This window comes from Neodiprion lecontei, chromosome 1 (assembly GCF_021901455.1).
Source record: "Neodiprion lecontei isolate iyNeoLeco1 chromosome 1, iyNeoLeco1.1, whole genome shotgun sequence".
NCBI lineage: Eukaryota > Metazoa > Arthropoda > Insecta > Hymenoptera > Diprionidae > Neodiprion > Neodiprion lecontei.
Window position 1 is genome coordinate 31,704,648 of NC_060260.1, and position 23,211 is coordinate 31,727,858.

A 23,211-nucleotide genomic window follows, 5' to 3' on the forward strand; every position below is an offset into this window, starting at 1 on the left:
AAAGCTGGGCGACAAAAAGTTCACCGTCGCTACATCAAAGCTAAAAGTTTCAGTAAATCGGGGGTACATAATATTACAAACTGTTCATTCAATCTCTTCTTCTCTGTTTCTCGGTAAATTATTGAATACGACATACATCAGGGATCACACCCTACTTTAATTGGATAGTTTTTCATCGTTGAATGCAAAGTCTACCGCGACTATGATAAATCATCCTCCGGAGGTGAGACGCGCAAAAAAGAACATGTGATTAATTAAGTGAGTCAAGGTTTGAGCTATTGTAACAACGCAGTCTCGTATAACATCGTTAACTTTCGACGTTTTTCTTTTTCTGCAAAACAGCTGCCAGAAATTTGTGCCGAAATAATAGACTCTTTCGCTGTACCTATACCTGCAAGCCTAGATCCGAAGTTTTTTCCGACGCGAAATCGAGGCTGACGCACTCTCTTAAATTGCTTCGACATTCTTTATGCTTCTTTTAACTCAGCCCCATATCGTTGAGGCTTCTCTTCAACGATAACCTCCCGTACCGCAGCGGTGGCTGGCTGATATCCTCTTGCGGCTGACGGACCAGAAACAAGAGGGCAGCCGACGGGTTCGAGGCTGGAGATTACGTTTAACGAATTCAATATACCGAGCTGATCCTCTTCACGAGAGCATCCATCGCTTATATATTAAACATTTGCGTACACGGATGACTATGCATTTCCGCCGTTATACGGACACGGTAGGTATTCGAGGACGTAAATCGGAGGCCAAGATTTACGTAACTACCTCGGGTTGATTGGGGATTGTCAGCGATTCAACCTCAACTTGACCTCACCGGTGTAACTCAACTTGCCAAACATTTGCATACTCCAATTGCACGGAATGTTGCCCTCGAGGATTCGAACGTACACTTACTGTGATTTCGCTGTTTGAAAGTAAAATTCCTCTTTCGCACCTGTCAAACTTTTCACGGCTAATTGAACAAGGATTCCACTCAGGCACGCGTTGAATAGTAACTCTTCAAACTGAGGTCAAATTTAAGGACTTTACTATGCGTATGTATATTTATATAGTATATAAGTGAACGGTTTCATCAGGAAATGTTTCGTGACTATGTATGCAATGAATTGAGAAGTACTAGACATTGAAATAGGATATTTAATTTAATTGGTTTCGAACAAATTTAATTGCTGCTCATCATTAATAAAAACCGACAAAAAAATAGTAACTCTGTACTATGCTAGTGTTTAGTTCCAAATAACACCTGTTTGAGTATACAGAATCTTAAGTTTGAATTTTACGAAAAGCGGAAAATTTTCTAAAATAGAATTAATCTTTTTACCGAAATAAATAGCGGGTAAACTGAGTCTCTCAAGTGTTACGAACCTCAGCTGAATTTCCGTACAGGGCCTACGTGAAGTGGATGTAGTAAAAAGTATGATCATTTCCTTTTGGGGCTGGCTATCTCACTCAGGCCTGTCCCATGGGGCAGAACGTCTCTTTTTTTTTTACGCCGAAGAATCGCCATAATCCAAACTTTCCAAACAACTTGAATCACGCCAGCCACAGACGCCTTCCAGCCTCCTAACTTAATAAACGGGGAGCCCGGAAACATTCGCTCTTCTTTTCCAACATTTGTAACACTCCGCGCTTTGATACTGCTGTTCCAAAACTTCTTGCTTCGCAAATTAACTTTCATTTCTATGTGCTCGGAGGCGGCTAGGTACATAGGCATAAAGAGGCGCGTATACACACCAGCCACACAACCGCTACCCGCACGCACCTACGACACACATCCGCTTCTCGTAAAAGGCTACATATTTCTCACGAGAAGTTTGACGCCCTTCAAAGACGTTCAGCCGCGGGGGCGTTTTCGTAAAGTTGGCTGAAGTTCTTCTCTTCCACCCGTCGTCATCAAAGAGAGCTTCCTTTTCTCCCGTCCTCGATTGCGCGTTTTGAATCGAACGAATCGAGCAACGCGTTCCGCTGCCATTTTCCACGCTCAATCTCGTTATACAGGGCTTGGAAGTTTCCCGGCAACAAAGCGAGCACGGTGCATTTACTTCGGTGCAGACAAGCGTCTTACCCGACGCAGTTGACGATGATCCGAAGGATACGTTTCAAACCGCCTAGCCCTTGGCTATCCTTCGTACGTCTAGAGCGTAATCCGGCTGGTTTTGCACGACGACGAAATGCAAAATAAAACCTTGTAAACCCTTCGTCAAAGCGCATATGCTCATATTAAACGTAACAAAGCAGCTCAACTACGCGTCACCTCTTTACCCTGCATCACAATGGTCGAGGCTATGATGGCGCGACGTTGGTCCTGAAATCTCGGTCACAAAGAGGGTGAAATCCGGGATGCGGAGTACTAATCATCCCCCAAACGACGGATTAACAATTAAACATCAGGGCGGGTCCGGAGAATCCACGGTATTCACAACAAAGTGTGTATCACAAGCCCTTTCGGCGGTTTAAGAGAGAGACAGAGAGAGATTCTCATGGGTGTTGCCTCGACGACGGAGGGTAGAATTTCTTTTCGTCAAGGGCGTTTCAGACTACAATTCGAGTGAAGCCAAAGGTTGAAATTCGTGAGCTCGGGTGCGTGGAAAGATTCTGAGAGCTTGAAGATCAGGGTGAAATAACATCAATCGCAGAGCCACCCGATCCGAATGACGACGCTCCGAATCTGCTCGTGCGAGAAAGTCTTTCGACTCGCGCCCGTCTTGGATGGCAGGGCGCCGTTTTCCTCCCCCGTTTTTATATTGCTTTTTTTTGTCTCATCTTTGTACGGTTTGCATCAACTGCTTCTCGGTGAAGTACGACGAGAGAACTTCGACGTCAATGCTGTTCATTTAGCCATGATATTACTCCAATAAATCGACACCGACGACGACGACTACCAGGTGAATCGATGGAACGAGGTGCGATTACGCGAAACGATACCATCTCTGCGATGCGTGGCTCCCTCGGGGCCCAGGAAACGTCGCAAAAAAAACCATGGCAATGTCGTAAGGAGACCTGAGACTTTGGTTCTGTAGTAGTTTTCAATCGGTACAAGTTTGTCGGCGTAGGTGGATAAGGTTAAGGTACGTTACACCACACGGAAACTTCTATCGATTCGAAGAAAGTGTAATATGTGACGTGAACGTCACGCATTGCTTAAAAATTCGAAAATATTCCAGGACATTTTACATATTTGGTAGCTTTAACTAGGCAGGCGTTTCGCTATCCTCTCAATGCATCGAACGGTGTTCAGAGTGATCAAGAGATGATAAAATTAGCGTACGGTGAATTAAATGAACGTGTAACTTTGGCTGACAATGAGTAGTGCTCGCAGTATTTGAAATTTCAATTTTGACGTAGTTAATGTTTGCGGGTACCTTGTTGTACGCCGTAATTAGATAATTTATGCAAAAACAGATACGTCATAAACGCATATTCACGGTGATATGCCAGTGATGGAATTTTCATTAGCCTGCGATTAAATTCTTGATAATCAAATAAATGAATGAGTTAATATTTCTATCCGCGGGATTTTTTCCTCACATTAAAGGTAGACTTTATATTATCTGCACCGTGACTTGCAGTCATGAGAAGCTGTAGACTTCACTGTGCTGTGGGATTAAAGAGTGATTTTACGAACGGTAGCCGCGATAGTGTCGCCGCGCGTTAGTATGAACATAATTTATATCCGTAAACGTCGGTAAGCCGAGAACCGCCGACGCGCAAATGGCTACCGCTCAGATTAATTGCCTGGCTTCGAAGGGTAGAGCGTGTAAGATTACCAACTCGGGTAGGCGAAAAAACGTCGCGCGGTCGAAACTTTGGGAGCGTGTGACGTCATTTTCGAATGAAGTAAATTCGCGATATCGATGGAGCACGCATAATTTCCAAATCCGCAGATTTCGAACGGCTGGACCGTAAGTGTCGTTAAGGATGTACTGGCTGTACATTCGCTACAAAAAGTGAGTCTCGTCGACAATATCGAATACTTTGCGATGAGATAAAAAACGAAAAAAATCAACCGCAATAAAGGCGATGAGAAAATCACATTTGGATAATAATGATGTCCAAGAGTTATCGATAAATTGTTTAAACAGAATTAACAAATTTTTAGGGAATATTTTTTTTTTTTTTTGTCATGCGAAATGAATTCGTTGATTTTTCTGAATGCACGTGAGTTTTTAAAGAATTTTCTCCGCATTTTGAAATGTCTGTTTTCGAAATGTTGTAAAGCCTGTATTTACGATACTATTCGTTCCATGCTTCGGAAACTTCCTAACTCTAATATACAACGTTTTTACGAAAATGTATCCAAAATACACGATTTTTCTTCATTTTTCCAAATTTAAGCAACGGAAATTTCAAAATAATGAGAAAATTCTTTAAAAACTCACGTGTATTCAGAAAAATCAACTAACTCATTTCACATGACAAAAGAAAAAAAAAATATTCCTTGAAAATTTGTTAAACTATGTTTCGTTTAAACCGTTTATTGATAACTTTTGGCATTCTTATTATTCAAAATCAATTTTCTTATCGTCTTTATTGTGGTTGATTTTTCTCCAATTTTTACCTCATCATAAAGCTTTCAATATTGTCGGCGAGACTCACTTTTGATTGAGACTGTATAGCCGGTACACCCTTAACGCGGCTACACGAATGAAAGGGACGACTGTCCAAACTACTCACCAGAATCGTGGATGACGGAAACCCTCCGATCGCCAGTGACCCGGGAATCGCCGGCCGTCAGAATTCGGCGACTGTGTTTCGGCCTGTCTTCCTTCTTCCACATGACGACGTTGTCACCGATATTTCTCACCACGCAGGTGATCAAGGCGTCGTCACCCTCGTAGACGTGAACCGGATGTGTTATGCTGTCCCGTATGCTCGGCATGCCTGAAACATTCGTAAAAACACGAGTGTGATTATCGTCGTCAACTACGAGCAAAAAAACCAATAGGACGACGCGTGGCAATTGAACATGGAGCGATATAATTTTTCACGCAAGTTAGAAGTTTCGCTCGGCTAATTCAAGCTTCGATGCGATACTAGGAAAGATACGTTCTTCGAGTTGTTATTAGATCAGCCGGCTTCTTACCCGTCTCAGAATCGGCATTACTAATTTAAGGGAACGTAATTAGCCACGATGAAATGGAATTTCACCGTACAAAATTATAGCACCCTTTGTGCCAAATTTTCAGAAGCACTTTGCGCATCCACCCCTCTTTATCGCAGATATGAAAATACTAAACATACTATATTCACTTCGTTCGAATTTCGAGATTTATTCAGACTTGTTATAAATCTCGTCCTCGTGCACGCTTAACTCGAGGAATAATCATGCGATATTTGTTGTATCTTACCACCACACGACGAATAATACATACCGCACTAAATGCGCTTGGTCATTTAACCTGGCCAGTGACACTTTACTCCGGCTGATCGATTAACAAATCGTCATAATCATCACACGGTATAAATGGCAATACAGGCATAAGTCTCAGATTTTTTTCCGCGAAAGATCGTCTGTACAAGGCTATATAATACAGCATATCGAAGATGGACCGGAGACTGGTAATTAATCGATTAGCTCATATCTGAGGGAAAAAAATGTACGAAAAAAAACGTTTCGACCAAACGCGGCGACGCGTTCAACTTGCGCACATGCATCAGGTGGGTTATAATAACGTATCCTGGTGATCTTGGCGATGGAAAAACAAAGAAATCTTCGAGCTGATCAGCGTGGTCCATTAGATGCTGATCGATTCGCATTAGTCATTGTTTAGCTCAGGGCAGGACGGTCCGCCGATTTCTTTGGATTTATGACAGAGGTGAAATGAGACGTTGAATTCAGCCAGAGGTGGTCAAGTTGCGTTCGTTAGGCGTAAAATACTCCTTATCGAGATATTGAAGGGATTACACGAGGCGTATATAATACATTGGCGATTGAAAATTAGGAACAGTCGCGGGCTGGCGCAATGTTCCGATTCAACGCCGTGCCGTGTAACCGTCGCGGTTCTCCCGGTAACCGCTCCTTAACCACCGAAGAAAACCATGAATACCAATTTGAACGCGAGTTTAACGCTCGGTTTAACGAGTTGCCCACGCCTGTCGCGCGCTAAATTTATCCGAGAACAAGAAGGATTGAGGAAGATGAAAGAGAGAAAGAAAAGAATTGTTTTTAAAGCGGCAATTGCAAGCATCGCGCTATAAAATTGACGCTGAGAAGTGCATGGAAAGCTTGCGATCAGCCTTCCTCGAGTATCACGATAGCTGGCTTAGCGATGAAGCGTATAAGTTGAAAACTAAAAAGTAAAACGCGTAAAACGAGTGTGAAAAAAAAATTACTACAGATTTATACTACGGTACGGAAAAAAGTCGCATAGGTCGATAGGAGTATACGTATATATACATATCTATCACTATTTCTCACGACGCAAAGTAAGCGGATTCAATTTCTTGGGCTTATCCCTACCGATTCCCAGACCTTATCAAAACAGATGCGATGGGAAAGAATAAGCCCTCGGATGAAAGGGAGAAAAAAAAAAAAAAGTGTCCGAGAATTCGCCCACGATTAAGTAATGCTGATTCACGAGCTATCCTGCCGAGAATACGGGAATTATGGGTTCAACTAGTCGTTATAACGTATCGGTCTGCCGAGTTTATTACACTCGGTCCACACTTTTTCCTTCCACTTTTCTTCGTCCACGGATTACCTCCAGAAATCTTTTATACCTATTAGAAATGAGGTCGGAGACGCGGGTAATTCGGAGAAAACCTTGATTAAGGAGAGGTCGAATTGATCCCTTAATACCGTCGTATCGACAGGTGGCAAAAGTCGGAATGGTCTAAGGTTACGCTCAGTGGGTATACATGTACGAACGGCTATTACACAGATAACATACTCATGAAAGAAAATTTCTGCCTTGAAACTTTTTCGCTTGCTTTCCTTTTTCTTTCTCGTTTCTTGTCCTTTTTTTTCCATCCACTATTGCGTAATTAGCTTTTCTTGTAATTAGTTGAATTTAAGGCGATCTTAAGCGGGGCACTCTGTGCGAACGGAACAACCAGATCTGAATGCAAACGTCCTTATAAACCAACTGTGGGAGATTTGCAAAAGTAGTTTAATCCCTTGTGTACAATGATGCGTACACCTTCCGCTACCTTTGTCTAAAACGGTAATCCCTTCACTATGGCATTTAAAATCTTTCTCAGCTGTTTTCAACCGATGCTTGACTTGGCCGTGGTACAGATCGTGCGATCAATGTTTCCAACTGCACCATATTATAAGTTTGAAACTTACACCGCAACGTACGCAATGTAATAAGCAAATACAGAATTAAACTCATGTTGGATTCGTGTTTACTCGTAATTACATGCAGACAACTCGCTTTCTTCCGTCCCTCCTTCCTTCCTTAAACGTTCTCACATGTGCAATGGGGTTAGCAAGTTCTTGTGCAAGGCAATTAGGGGCGTGCTCTCTGAACCGAGTTTCGCAAGACTACATCCGCGTGGTAGTTTACAGAGGCCTGGGGTTTCCCCTCAACCCACAGGCTGCATAATAATTAGAGATCTTGTCTCTTTGGTAAAATGTGGAAACAACTGTGCTACAGCCGGCCAAAGCGATCACCGTATAGGCAGTCTGTTCTTCCAATTATTTGCCAATTACCCAGAGACTATCGGTAGCTGAATTTGATACTGATAATTAAACTTACAAAATATTCAAACCGGGGTGATAGTGTTACGCCATTTACCGATTGCACTGCCGAGTTTGATTACCAACCGGGCGCAGGTCGTCTCCGTCAAGTACCTAATTCGAGCTCTAGGAACGCTTTCAAGCTGATAGCGAGCCGGCCTAGGTATCAAAACGCATGCCTGACCACTGCATGAGCAAACTGATGATTTGTGCTCGCTGAGGAAAGATACTCGGAGGGTTGATAGGGCCTGGATTCAACAGAGGAATGAATGCTCTGTTTATACCAGCGAGTGATCACTGGTCGGACGAGAAATCCTTTTTTATTGCGATATTTTTATTACGAACGACGGACAGAACTCTCCGTGTAAATATGGGAGGTGAACGAGTAAATTTCGGCGAGGCAAAGGTAACTTTTTTTTACCTCTGGGTCGTGACAATGTTGACTGACTAGGTATACCGTGAATGAGGTTTCGCAGCCAGCGACAAATCAAAGCAGATTTGAAAATACTGCGAGCTCTTTGCATCTCCACATATACGCAAATTTATGCACGTACACCGTTACGGGTGTATTTTCGAATATAGAGTGCACGATGGAGAGTTCAAAGTGCAACTACTGGTAGGCGGACGGTATAACGGTAGTCAAAATAAATATGGTATTCGGCGTACGATGTCGTCATGCTGCAACGAAAAGAGTAAAAATAACGTTTGTCCGCATTGAGATGAAACGTGCAGTTTCGAAGGAAAAGCACGAAAAAAACAAAGAGCTTGAAAAACTGCAGCTAACCAAAGATAATCGAATTATTTCTAATTGAAGGAAAGGTTCCTTTGATCCATAGTAAAATTGTAAACACCAATCAATTTCCTCTATAACGAGGTTATTTTTAGCGAGATGTAATTACCAAATTAGCCTCGGTGATACTCTTCGAACCCTCGTTCCATCACGTTTTAGTTTCGACGCTTCCGTCGCTCGGTCGTAACCCCGTATAGGTATACAAACCGGCGCGTCGTCGAAAGACGAGCTCAACTTTCGACTCGCGTCTGACCGCGTATCGTCGATCCTGGCACTGCGCGTGCCGCGTCACGCGTTGACTCCGACTACTGCGGTCGGTTTCATCCAGGTTTCATCCACCTACCCAGGTACAAGCGTAGAAGTTGACTGCCGTGAACGGTGGCGCAAGCCGGTATAAATTTGCATGCAAATATACAGAAGCCGCCGAGCTCCCCGGTTAATCGGGTATCCCATTGATTCGGACGAGGCTGGAAGTCCCGGTTTCGCAATTCGAGTGGCCGGAAGACCCCGATACGGCTCGATGTTTCCGTCGAGGGTCCCGTAAGTGCCATGCCGAGATAACCGCAGCACACGCCGCATAACTACGGACCATGAATCACCGGCGAGCTGTCTCCTTACCTAATAAACGTAATGGTCAACACCCCGAGACGCGGGGCGAAGCGACGTCCATCCGTCATCGATTCCGTTCGACCCGAGAGGGCTTCGGACTGGTCGCGTTGTTACACGGCTTTTAGCTCGCCCTCGTTATTTTCCTCGCTTTGTACGCAAAATATTATGCATACACCGTAGCCGCGCGTTGTTGAATTAAATTTTCAATTTTATCAGATTGTTATACTTGTCAATGAAAATTAAATTTCAACTCCGGTGCGCGGTGTGCGGTGCGTATCCAATATAGGCGTGCATATTTCACTGGACGAATGCGTGTCCCTAGGCTCTGCAGTGCCTGCATACCACGTGCATGCTGCACGAGCACCTACCGAATACACTATTTTTCGCGAAACATACAGAGCAGAGAAAAAGTGTGTGTATTGTTGAAAGCCCAGCCGCTAACTAGCGGTTTTGTTACTCGTGTTTGATTATCCGAATGCCTGCTTTCACATGTAACATGTATACCATCGTTTCTTTCGTATCTTATTTTCCCTCAGTTGGTTCGCGAGTTTGGTATACGCGTATATATTTGTTTCTGCATTTTTTGTCGTCTCTTCCCTTTTCGTTTTCGTCTACGGTCCGACGATACATAGAAAATACCTTTTCTAAGCCGAGCAAGGAAGTTTCATTCCGCTCGGTTAAATCGTAGGAGTGCAGACGAAATTGGGTAGTATGGTGGATGTTCCTTTTCTTTTTTTTTTTTTTTTTATGTTCTTCTTATTGCCTTCTCTTTACCGTTTTTCGGCGTTTCTTCTTTACTTTTAACCAGAGCATACTTGCACCACTAGATCCCTCTGACGTGAATCAAATTGAAGGTTTCATTACTTTCGTCCGAACCGAGAAACCTTCCAATGGACATTATTTCATCTGGAATGAGTTATTCGAAAGGTCACCAACGACGACGTGAAGTAGCTGTATATATATATATATACATAAGTACATACATACATATATATTACACATAGGTATACGGCGTCCAAATTCATCAGAAACGCTTGGAGGATTCTTTTCACCGGAGATAAGCGGAGATTAGACGATATTTGTAAGGTTTCAAGTATCAGTGAATATAAGGCCAACTTTTTCGTATCACCCAACTTTCGCATCGTGAAAAGTAAGCTTCGTCTCTGGAGCACGGGTGACGTCCACGAATTCCTGCTACTATCACGATAATTATCACACCATTGAATTTTTACCCCGCATCGGCGATTAACGCCGGGACCCATTAATTAAATCTTTGTAACAGGTAGAAATTATATACCCAACAGTAATTATTCATTGTCAGCAAGTTCTCCTGCTCGTGGCAAACTTTTCTATTTCCAACAGAATCCGCCGCTCATCCAGGGTAGTTAAACAATTTAACTCATTCAGCATGCCTTCCGGGGTTAGACATGCTGATATACTATATACAGAGTGTTCAAACAGTGCGAAAACGGTACCATCTCTGACAACTTGTTTCCATTATGTTATAAATTAACTCGCGTTTTACGGTTTCGTAAATGAGACAATAATAAGAAAAAAAAAATGTGTCGTAATAAACCCGGGATGAAATTCGAATAGGACAGAATTCTCGTACGAAAACTCCGCAAAATTGTTTGCCCTCGTTGAAAATAAAGCGTCAAAATATTGTCACGGTTACAGACTTATAATACAAACGTAAGTTTTAGGAAATTTCAATTTCATTGTACGTCACAGTAATTTTTTCCCTAGCGACAAAGTCTATAACGTTCGTGTGCTTCGCTACATTGGTGAAACGTGGAGTGTTTTCGTTAGCAAGAAAACGAGCTCATGGGCATGTCAGCTCGGTATTACGTCAATAACGGATTAATGCTCGGCTTAATTAAGAAAGTTTGCTAGCGGCATATGTGTGCTTCGCCGCGCAAAACTGTGCAACAGTATGTATAAACCGGTATTATACCAACGTGGTGTACGTGCACACTGGATTCACCGTCACGCTATAAATTGCGCCAAATTCGCAATAAACTAACGAATAATGTATTTACTCGCAATGTGCACCCGGCACTGATTCCAATTATTGTTCAACGGAATTTGCTTGTTGTGAATAACGACGCGTGCAAGGCGAGTTTCAGACCATGGACGTTTCGATGCGATTATGAGTCACGGCTTTATAGGTATGTACCTACCTACCTACCTACCAACCTTACTTGTTCGCGCAGCAGGTACTCGGTTTATAAACTGCGGCTCGTCAACCCTTGAGAGAGTCCACCGCTTGCGGTGAGAGTGTAACTCGCCCGTTAATAAAGTGCCTATTACACGTTGCACGTAATAGAGCACCTATATCCAAGCAATGTGATTAAATTTTTTTCTTTTTCCTCTAAGCTTTTCACAGTTTAGTCGTAAACGAGGTTAACCAATCTTGTCCGCTGTTAACGTCGTAAAATATAACATCTATACGCTGTGCGGGAAATCGTTATTACACCTTGTTGAACACACGCGTCTATCTTCAAACCGAACGGGAATAATAGCGAAACCGTTTGCCTCGCGCCACTGTGAACGTAAGGGGAAGTTTTTCTTCTCTTTTTTTTTTTTTCTTCGTTGAAGAATATCCGGTCCTTATACCGGCATACCGCTCTCGAATGCGAGAGTCGGGTTTTCGGTGACTCGGCCGCGAGTTGTCTCTTTTATTTGATCCAGCCCGCTGGGACGTCCCTCGACAATGCGGATAACTCGTCGACGCGGGTTGGCTCTTCTTACCTCTCGGCTAAAACGGCGAGCTCCTCTTCGAATCCATTCCCTCTGATTTGGCTGGTTTCACAGAGGGTTGCAGTGCACTCCGCCCTCGAATCCCGCGGCACGTTCCTCACGGCGAAGCCGACGTTTCGGCGTGATCCTTGTTGATGATTCCGCCATAATCCTCGCGGCTGCTACTGTCCTGGCAATAGTCCAGGCCGCGACCCGGTCTTCCAATCACTCGGCTTCGGACAGGGCAGCTTGCGCTGGAAGGAAGGACCCTCTCCTTCTTCCTTCGCTCCTGTTTCTTTGCCATCGTCCTCCACCTTGTCGCCGTTCCTCAAGTTCGATTCCCACCGTCCCCGACCCTCGTCGCCACCCTTCGCTTCGGCCTATCTTCTCCTCAGCCGCGCCCAATCCACTCCGTTTCTTTCCCTTTATACCGATCCCGCCACGTCGCGCTGCACCTCGCATCGGCTTGATCTTCGACCCTAATCCCTCGGTTCTCGAGGCTGTCTCGATCCAGGTTTCAATCGATTTGATTTTCGATCCTTCCTCTTCATCCGAAGCAAATCCTCACATTTGACCCCGGATTTTCGTGGCTCGCTAAGCGATATCGCGACCCTGAGGCACCGGCGTATATGCATGCCCGTGAATAAATCTCCGTCTAATTAGCTTCGAGATTACACTGTTAGTTTTAATTCTGCCGAGCATCATGTTCTGCTGGTTTAAACCTTGGCGAGGTTCTTGATTTTTCATCCAATTGCGAGGAGCTCGATTATATGCTACGCCTATTGCGCCGAGTGTACAATATTCGAGGTAGATGATACACGGAGAGAAGAAAAAGAGTGCATTTAATTCAAAACCGGAGGAAAAGCAGGACACGTCACGGTTTTTGATAAAAAATACCCATTTCAAATATATTTTTTTACTGTATTTTTCTTCACTGTTTATCAAGTCAATTCTGCATTTTACGAAGTACATTTTATCAAAAAAACCTAACGTATTCCTCTTTTCCTGCAGTTTTAAGTAAAATCTGCTATTCTATTCTCTTCGTGTATGGTTCGACAAACGGATCGATAAATATTTACCAAGATTCGAGATGTTCGTGGAAATATTACAGGCAACTCCGGCACTGCTCAAACGTATAAAAAGGTGGGGGGGGGTCATGAATGGCAGGCTTTTACCTAAGTGCTGCTTTCTTCACTCTACATACGCTTCTTCTTCCTGCGATTTCTTAGAATTAACCTTTCAAACATTCGATGGTCGATTTATCGAAAAATTTCCGTTTCCGTCCTCATTCGCGCATTTGACTCTCTACCGTATTTTTTTCTCATCTTCTTCTGTTCCTTTTTCTCTGCTTCAGCGTGAAAAGTACGGATCCGAATGAGTAGACTCCGGGCAATTTTAGGAAAGAGACGATGCTATAAAAGAGAAGAACGTAGCGGCAGAAGAAGAGTAAGAAAATAAATAAGAAGTAAGGGTTACACCTTCACACCGTGTTGGGAAAAAGTGTTTAATTGCAAATTTGCAACTTCAAGGCGGGTCCGCTTTCATTCTGAACTTGTACATTATATCTGTATACCTGTATATAAGTATAATAGATATCTCTCCTTGGTCTCTCCGGCCGGCGGCGGTAGAGAGTTTTGCCGTAATATGCTACGGAGATAATTTATATTCTACACGATTAAATTTACGAGAGAATTATGCAGTGCTGGGAATTTCAAGTTTGAGATGGTCCACCCTGAACTTTCTTGTCTTCTATTTCCGACGTTATTTCCTGGTTAATTCCAGACACGATAAGAACCCCGCCTACACTTTGCAGCGCGCTCACTGATTATTCAGCCGGTATTATTACATGCATATGAAAACACTCAAAGGTCCCGAAATTTACGGTCACCACGGTACAATCGGACGCGTATTAAGGATTTCCGACATTTTTGGAAACTTGTATTTATCAGGCATGCAGCGTCACATTTCACGATGATATAGTCATCAACCCACCAATATGCACCAATTTTCCCAAGTTTCAAGAAGAGGCAGACAAAGCAGCTTCGTAGAAGCAGACAACTTCTGTCAGCACGTTCCTTCTACAGGTACCTTATACACACAGCCTCCGGCGAATGGTCGCGGTGTAATATGAATACGCGCGTTCAGGTTTTATTCACAGAGGAAAATGGCTAGACGTCGCGGTGATATTATATCCTGGTGGCAAAAGAGCCCCGGGGAAACCGGAGAATCCAGATTCCAAGATAAGATCAAACGCGTGCGAGAACAAATATATATATATACGAGCTGGGAAAACGTTGAAGGTAAAAAAATTAAATATCCACGGTGCAGAGTCCGGGGAGCGATCCTGGTTTTCACCCTTGGATTTATGTGCACCGGGGAATATTTACAGACTCAAGTATCTGCGCGGAAGCGGGTTGTCTAGTGTGGCTGCAGGTTAACGCTTATACCTGCAGCAATTTTCAAGTTTGAATGAGCAAGCTGGAGGGGAAAAAGAGTAGGAAACACCGGCCGAAGACTAGATAAGTTTTCAACCCTGACGGTGTGCTCACTGTGCGGTATATTTATAACCTAACGTCAAGACCGAGCTGGGTGGATGCGGTTGACTCGAGACTCGGGGAAAACTTCTGATTAAGATATCCTCACCGGTGCAGGTGGGATTAACGCGTTCCGTTCTGAGGCCGGATTAAGACCCGGTCGCCTCAGAAATCACCTAACATTTTGTCAGTTGGACAGTTTGACAGACTAACCAAGTAAATAGACTCGATGAACTGCAGAAATACTAAAGCAAGATTAACGACGTCTGTGACCCGCGTTGTCGTGACTCATTCTCGCACCCCGAAGGATCCTGCGTTTCGTCGTCGTCGTCGTCGTTGTCGTTGCCGTCGGGGGCGAGAGAGGCCAAATCTCTCCGACGGGTTTAGACGTTGACGAAGGAAAGGCGATGCCGTCGCTCCGACGACTTAATTTATCAAAAAAAATAAAAGAATGCAATCAGACGTTTGATGGCGCTCATCCGATTGGCACCTTTAATTGGAAGGGATTTACGCTGGCGGGGATTTTCTTTATATCGCACAGGTCGGCTGGCGAGGGATCCTGCTGGCGTGCTGGAAGGGGTTGCTCGGATAACTCTAGGTCTATACGTGTGTAAGGGGAGTCGTAAAAAGTGATTCTCTTTGTTACCCCGTCCGTATACTTCGTCCTATTCTCTTTATCGCTTCGTTCTGTTCGGTACCCACGCGAAATGGTAATGACAAAACGGTGGAGTAGAGGAGGAGGAAGAGAAGGTGGAGGAAAGGAAAGTGTTCTTCGAAAACCCACAACACTTGTGCATCGACCGCAACTCCGATGCAATGCAATCGATGCGAGTGCTTTCTTATTCGAACAGTGACGGGTACAAACAGGGGCTATTTCACGCTTGTTTGTCAGCAATAATTCTACTCATACCGCGCTTACCGCTTTATGAATCTAGAAGCGCGCTGCTTGCTATGTTTTCGTATCGGGTTGGCAACTTGTTACCTGAACGACTTCCCGTAGCTGCACGATAGTCGCCGCTGTCAGCTTCCGCGGCGGGATTTGGCGATCGAAGAACTTTGGAAATATATTAATCGACTTTCACACCCACCCAGGTGATGTATGCTCTATTCTCAACTTACCAGTTGAATTAAAGGGCACACAACTGGTCCTCGATTTTGTCTCGAATGCATCGATGTGTCGTTTCAGATACTTATCAGCGTCGCCAACGGTCTTTACTCTGCGTGTACAGATTTTTATTAAAATAGTCCTGCGGATAGGGCAGATCCCTTTCTTCGTTCCCGCTATTTTGTTTGCACAAAATTTTCGCAGAGTGAACGACTGTATTTTCCGGTGACAGCCTCAATTGGTAGTCGATGACTGTGATATGCGAGTAAATGTGCTTGAAACAAGAGCGCCCCAATTTTCGAAGTTAGTGAGTTATTTGGAAATCCATTTTTAAGCTTGATAGCCAAGAAAAAAAAGGGCTGCCTTATCGAATTCAATGAAAATACGAATTCGATTACTCTGGCGATTCACCGTTCACACTTCGCTCGTAGCATCGGCGTCTATGATGCGAATAATAGTTGAAAACGCGCGCACGTGTAAGCGAAATACGTGATTACGAGAATGTGTATATAGTCGAGTTACCGCGTCTGATCCCTTAAACCTGCGAATTCACGAGAGCACAAGACGGTAAAAGAGAAAAAGAGGATGACATAAGAAAGAGAGAAAAAAAGGCGTATGTTTTATGTTTGCGGTACGCAGGGAATATCAACGTTTTATGGCCAGTCTGCCAAAGCCTGCATGTGAGGTCAGGAGAAGTTAGGGTATAGCTTATGGACGATCTCGTTTCACGGATCGTATGTTATTTTATCAGGTAAATTCACCTGTCCTCTTGTGTACGTAACAACGCGTTGTACACAGGTAAGACCGGATATCGTGAAATAAAACGAGTCCACGTACATACGTGAGCATAAACACATCTGCAGAGGGAAAAAGTGGAGATAGAGGTAGAAGAAAGAAACCCGTGTACGGAGATAAAAAAATAAGACACGCTCATACCTCGGGCGATTAAAATTTCCAGCAGACATAACCACACTGTTGGAATGTTTTTATTTTTTTTCAACATCCGCGTAATCACGGCCATCACCACCTTGCACTCGACGCAGTCACGGCACGTTGTTTAGCACGTGGTAGGGCATGCAGCGCGTATGCACAACAATATCGCGCGCCATGTATTATACAAGGTATAACGCGGCAAGAACAAAGGAACCAGAGAATAGTTTATGGCCGGGACATAGGCAACGTCGGGTTCTCGTGTATTCGAGTAGATACCTACACCTGTACGTAGGTACAAGAGTGGTAAACACTCTCAGGTGGTCCGAGGGCGTGTGCCGTTCCTCTCCTATCCCATCCTCTCCGTAGTCTAGGCGAAGAGGATGTCGAGGTTTCACCAGTGTGCACGGTGTTGCAAGGGAGATTTATGCGCGTAATCTCTTCAAGTCAACGTCCATTACGTGTCACCTGTTCGCTCTGCCCAAAGTACGTACCCTGGGAGGATACTGTTATGGGCACTGCGTCTGCATTCCCATCAGGTGTCGGGGGTGCGGAGTGGAGAATGGTCATTAATTACCGGGATGACGGCGGACCGAGTTTCAATGGTGGAAGGAAACACGACCGAGAGCAGTAAGAGATAATATGTTGATGAATTTTTGCAAAAAAAGAATAATTCTCTCTTTCCTACGGAGTGCAAAGTCAATATTTTCACGAACTTTCGCTTCTCGTCTCATTACCGGACAAAGTACGGTGGAAAAGTTAAAATTGAAGGTAAATTTTGATGTACAAATTAAATTAAAACTAGTTTCATCATACTTATCGATTAAAGAATCATGTACGCGAATATAAATTTTCCACAGTATGCAATTAAGCGAGGGAGATTGATTTTCTAATTAACGGTAATTACGATTTGCTCGTTCGCTTGCGATTGTTTCTTTTGCCTACCGCTGGGAAGGAGAAGAAGAAGAATAATAAAAAGAAGAAGAACCTTGGGCAACCCTTGCCGCATATCGTAACCCTCTTTTTGCTCGGCAGCCCAGAGTAGCAGAGTATTAAATCCCTTCGATTTAAATTAAATTTCAGAACCTTTGCCCCTTGGGGAGCCGGCGCCAAATTGTTGCCCGGACGAGATGTATCAAAAGTACCTACTCGAGGCGGAACGCGCCGGCTAAAATTCTTCCCCGGGTCTTATTTGACGGTAAAACTGATCTATGGTAATGGTAATTCTCCTTAATTATTTCTAAGTCAGCGTCTTGGAATTTTTATAGGCTACTATTTACGGGAACCGACTGCCCGCCTTAAAAGCTTGCACTAACAACCTGGAAAACGGAACTTGCCTATTCCCCGTAGTACGGTTAAATCGAACGAGCTTCAAATAAACGCTCCTGATTTATGAACTGTTTGACGTTGCGCGGGGCGGGGTAAAAAAGTTTTGCATCAAATTCCACTCAATCATCTTGATATTAGTCGAATAGTTGAACAGGGAACTGGAAAATTTCTGGCTTCCTCTTTCACCGCACTCGCACTCGACGGACGTTGATTACTTCCAACACAATGCTACTCTGTTCGGCCCGAGCGGATAAAGCGCGATGCTAGCCATTTAGCGATATTAGGTATACGTATACCGGCGTACATCGTAAATATAATTTCGAAGCCCGAAGGCGTTTATCCAACGAATGGCAGTGAGGCGGTATTTACTTTATTCGGTCGCTCAAGATTTAATTATCTCGCGAGATATTCGGTTCTTTGATCCTCTGTTTACCTCCAGAATTCCCGAGAGAGACTTGGAACTCAAGCTTCGGGTGAAACGTAGTGAAAATAAAATGTAGCAACAAAGGCATAAAGCGAGGAAAGCGCCTTTAATGCCGAAGCTTTATGAGGCATCCGAAACTCCCTCCCACTCGGGACTCAAGCCTGTGCAAAAGGTGGTAACTGCCGGTATACAACGCGTACTTCGTATGGACGGTAACCACATTCATCCACGAAATATTACCTAAGTACCAACGCGATATACGTCAGCGGTGAGCGGAAGGCCGCGAGGTTGTCTGGATGGGTTTGTGGGTGTGTACGTGCATGCATCCACGTATACGGTACGTAATAAAGGTGCCAGTCGAGCGAACCTCTGCAAAGTTATATCCGGCTTTACCTCGCCTTTCATGGTCAGTTAAACTAGGATCACAGAGAAGTTTTAGGTCCCACATACGGCGGCGGAAGCGGCGTCCAATCTGTTTGAAATTGGATTCCGAAGGCCGGATTGATAATTTGTCCCGAGTGTCACGTCGGCGAGGATCCTTTTCCGGCAGTTGAACGCCATTTGACACCGATATCTTGCCCGTCGCCTCTTCCTCTCCTCTCCTGAGGATGTAATTGCGTCTCGGCCGCCTCGGCTGTAGGTGTGTGCCTACCGTTTTAAAATGGCCCGGTAATTAAATTCCAAGGCTCTATCATCTTAGCGTCGAGCGCTTAACGTTCGGTTGTTCAATGTTTGTCGCAATTAGGAGAGCCTCGGAGCGAATGGAAGGTTAACGAAAACGGGCGGCGAAGCATGCACGAGGAGAAAAAGTTGCAGTTGAACGCTGCAAGACAAAGACGAAGAAGAAGAAGAAAGAAGAACGCACGGAAGAAAAACTAAAAGTATAGCGAACCAAGTTAACCGGAAATGTAGTTCGCTGCTCGTAACGAATAGCTGAAATAAGACCATAACTTTGGCAATCTTTACTACCCGGACGAGGAAAAGCTGCACACGGAGGAAGCGGATGAGAACCAATGAGAGCGACGTTTCTTATCGTCTTTGTTTCAGTTCACGAGCTTCACCGACAGTACAATCAAGTTCTATACTTATGTGCGGAAAACTGTTAACGCAGCATCCTGCAATTCCGATATCGTGTTTTATACCTACATTTGTGGCGCAATGTATCCACGTGTACGTACCAACGATTAGAATCACGTCTCAAGCTTTGTTGTATTAAAAGTCGAAAAAAGAAATGGTCTAAAGGGGCTTCGCCTCGTATAACTTTTTCAGAATACATTTGCTGTTTTAAAATGTATAATCGAGCCAGATTAATGACATTTTGTATCCAAGCAGAGTGGGCCGATATTTTTTTCACCCACCTGTAGACCTGTTAACGGATGATTTTCAGCCAGAATTTGGCACGTTCTCGCACGAACGGCGAGATGGCGCGAAAACTTTTGACAAATTGTGGAAAAGTGACGATGGAGGTGGTCGAAGAGGCGTCAGTTCAGGAAACCCTGTTTGTTTCATAGGTTTTATCCTTCGGACGATAAAACGGCAGGCAGCAGAGATACGTATCTTAGTTGAATTTTCGCTTATCTCGGTTCCTGTTTAGTCGCGGTTAACAAGCTTCGCCGTACCGGGGTTGGTTTTTTAAATCAGACTTATCTCGGCCATGAAAGAAAGTGTAGGCGGAGTTCTCGAGGGGCGACATCAATGTACAACAAGATCGAGCAGTGATAATACTTGGAGGAGGAAGGAGGAGGAGAAGGCCGAAACTTTGTTGGGAAATTTTCAGGATGGGAGGGAGGGAGGTAGACGCCGGTCGAGTAAAGCGGGCGGAATGCCTGGAAAATTAACGTTTGCTTTGGTAACTGCATTATTACGACTTTGTTAAATGGAGAATTCTGCTAAAGAAATAGCGGTAATTCGGACACCTGGGGAACGGAGAGAAGGGCGCCGGAAGCCCTCGGGCCTTCTTTTTCCGGCGAGGCCTTTGTTGCCAGAATAAGCAACGTCCGAGGCTCTCAATTCTTTTTCCGACGTTTATACTTTCTTTCTTTTCCACGTCATCCGGCGCTCCGTTCTCTTTGTCTTTCCCCCATCCCCCCACAATTTTTCTCTCTTCACCTTTAACACCAGCTCGTTTCACTCTTCGCTTTTCGCCCTCTATTTTCCACCAGCCACTTTCAACTCACCATTTTTATCTCTGCAACTTTTGCTGCTTCCTGGCTACTCCGTACGAGTTTCAGTCATGATTCTCCTTCTTGTTCGTCGATTCCCGTTCATTTCTTCTTTTATATTCGGTTTTTCAATTTTTATCAATTTAGACCGTCGATATTATCCTCGAACTCGGGGATGTGCAGCTTCTATACAGCTCTCCATATTCATTTCATTTTCTTGTGATATTAAATTACAGTAATAGATTCTTCGCACCCCACTTTCAGTCAGCTAAGACACTTTTACATAAATTCAACCATGACACCAATTTGACATTTCATTTTTCCGAGGATTGCAAATTACGCGAGTTTCTCCAACATTTCTACAGAACACAGAGCGAAGAACGAACTTTCTGGATCAATTGTCTCAAACTCAAACTAAAACCGAAACCAATACGTGCCACATCGCGTAAGGAAAATTAATACGGCGCTCTGAAGTTGAAAATAAAAAATCTTGAAAACTTTTCACATTGACGCACGGAATGCAGTGTCATTTCACACCGCCGTGGGCTACTACAAGAAATCTTACTCACTGACAGGAAAGCAGAATGGTTCGAGGAACGGCGACGTAGTCCCACAACTACCCCAGCTCAGGGTTGTACACACATTTGCCATTAATACCGAGGACATCACAATGCCCCGAAGGGTCGGAGGGATCTGGTCTATCCAGGCATTAGGCCCTCCGGGATTTGACCCACAGGTTTGGAGAATCACCAGTCACGGGCCGCCAACCACTAACTGGTTAGCAGTGGCCGGTAACAAGTATCCAGTAACCAATACCCGGTAAGCAATGAACGGTTAGTTACCTCTGTCAAGAGGCAGCGATAAGCTAATCCAGCCGTGACCTCGTTCCGAGCATTTAAACCAGCGATCCCTCATCGTCGGTAATTACATCGACGAATGTGAGACGATGTGCGAGGAGGAGAAATGAGCGCTAATGTACGTACCGGTGGAGGCGAGTGTCGACGCAACGATGACCAGAACGATCAGGAGGACGTTGATAGGATTGGTGTTCCCCTGCAACATGGTTATTGTCCGGTCTGCTCTCTCTCGTGTTCGAATCGAACTTTGCGGTCACCTGTAATCACCAAAACAGAAGACTTTCATCGTTACTGCAATCGTTATTGTTATCATTTGGTAGCTCGACCCTCTTTTGCAAATGGGATTACACACCACCTCCGCTGTTTACCGAGCAAAAAGCACTATAGTGGAGTGTACGCGGAATCAAACGATTTCATTGGCTGGGCGCACCCGGCCATCGAAAGAGAAGAGAAAAGATAAACAAAATCCAATTCCTCTGTTTGGTCAAACCATTATTTCGTTATTTCTTATTCGCGAGGGCCGATAGCAAATAACAAATAAATGCTCTTGTGTACATTCACTCGCAAACTGCTGCCTCTGCGCAGGTTTGCATTCGTAAAAAAAAAAAAAAAATAGGATTCTTCTCGTTTACCACCCCAATTGATCACGGACATTGGTCGACCGCAATAAAACACCCCCCCATTGGTACGGGAATTGGTGACTCTCCATTAAATTTTTGCCGATTCCATTTACGATATTTCTGTTACTCGGATAATCCAAATTAATGCTCTTGGGTTTGGTATTACTTTTGTCGAACGGTATTATCTCGTTTAATCGACTACATGGCTTCGGGGTGATTGGAAAATTGGAACCCGAACGTAGCACTCTTGGCGATTTGCTATATCGCCGTCTCGCAACTTTAACTTTCAAGTGAAGTTTAAAGAAATAACCTGATAGGTACGCCCGATAAATTACAAGCTTTTATACATCTACATCCGCACAGAGCTGCGGAGGTAGGAAAATGGAGAGGGAAGTTGAGAAATTTTCTTGACCCAAGTCTGAAAGATGTAGGTGGAAAACTTTCTCATCAACGGAAGTTGGTGTATACCTGTATCCTTGCTCCGTGTATCTTTAATACAAACCCCAATAAATATGTATAATATCGATGAAGATATGTATCAAATTCTTGCTCACATCGTAACGCGGCGCGATATCTTACACTCGTAATACACCCACGTATTACAATTTGTCCAAAATTCGACGGGATAAAGAATCAAGATATTAAGGCGTCTCGGAGAAAGAAGGAGGTCGTACCAGCGCTGCTGTAGGCAACTGCCTGCAGGGGGCGAGCTGGTTCTTGCTAACATTCGCGTGTCCCTGGGTTATTTAGAATTGATGAAGTGGTTTTACTTTGCGGCAGACTCATTACCTAGGCCGGCCAAGTAGAGCCTCGACGCCGTCTCCGCCCTCTTCGCCGTTTCTCCTTGTCGAGGCGGAGTGGAGCAGAACTCCGTTGGGACGAGGGGGGCTGCTAGAGTAGCTCTTTCGTGGCTAGGGTGGTGTGTGAGCTCCTCCATGGCTCGTGACCTTCCTCTAATTAAAAATACTCGGCAAGGAGAGGTGGTGCTCGCACGCGACTCTACTTTGCGAGAAAGACGCCAAGCCGGGTAATTGACGCTTGCAATATATATTTATCGCGAAAATAGAGCGAATACACGCTGGTGGGTACAAACCGAGGCTCCGAGGCTCGTTTCGCCATCTCGTCGTCGCTCAATGTTCGTCCCCTTAATTCGAACCGTCGTCTTTCGAGAGGGTGAACCTTAGAGCCCATTCACTCGAAAGGATATCAACCGGTCGAATTATACGATCAATTGACGAAAACACGGCAGCGTTTCTGTATTAGCCGATAAATTCAATCAGCGTTTAAGTTACAAGTAGTGTATAAGGTATGTTCATTGATCATTGATCAACGATTCATTCAACGCGCCTCTTACTGTCGCTTTAACGAATCCTCTCGCTTCAGACGCCTCAAACAAATTAAGCCGACGAATATTGATCCGCT

General features: G+C 44.3%; 1 protein-coding gene across 6 annotated transcripts in view; it reads right to left on the minus strand.

Annotated features, from left to right (window-relative positions):
* The window catches only part of LOC107219410 (Ig-like and fibronectin type-III domain-containing protein 1), a 171,672-nt gene that overhangs the window by 16,395 nt on the left and 132,066 nt on the right, over positions 1 to 23,211 (minus strand). For all 6 annotated transcript variants that reach the window (XM_046734882.1, XM_015657612.2, XM_046734893.1 and 3 more), the window contains 2 exons: positions 21,296 to 21,426; positions 4,684 to 4,890 (listed from right to left, as the gene is read on the minus strand). In XM_046734882.1, coding sequence (XP_046590838.1) covers positions 4,684 to 4,890; positions 21,296 to 21,374 — 286 coding nt within the window. In that variant the 5' untranslated portion in view covers positions 21,375 to 21,426. The remainder of the gene's footprint in view (positions 1 to 4,683; positions 4,891 to 21,295; positions 21,427 to 23,211) is intronic.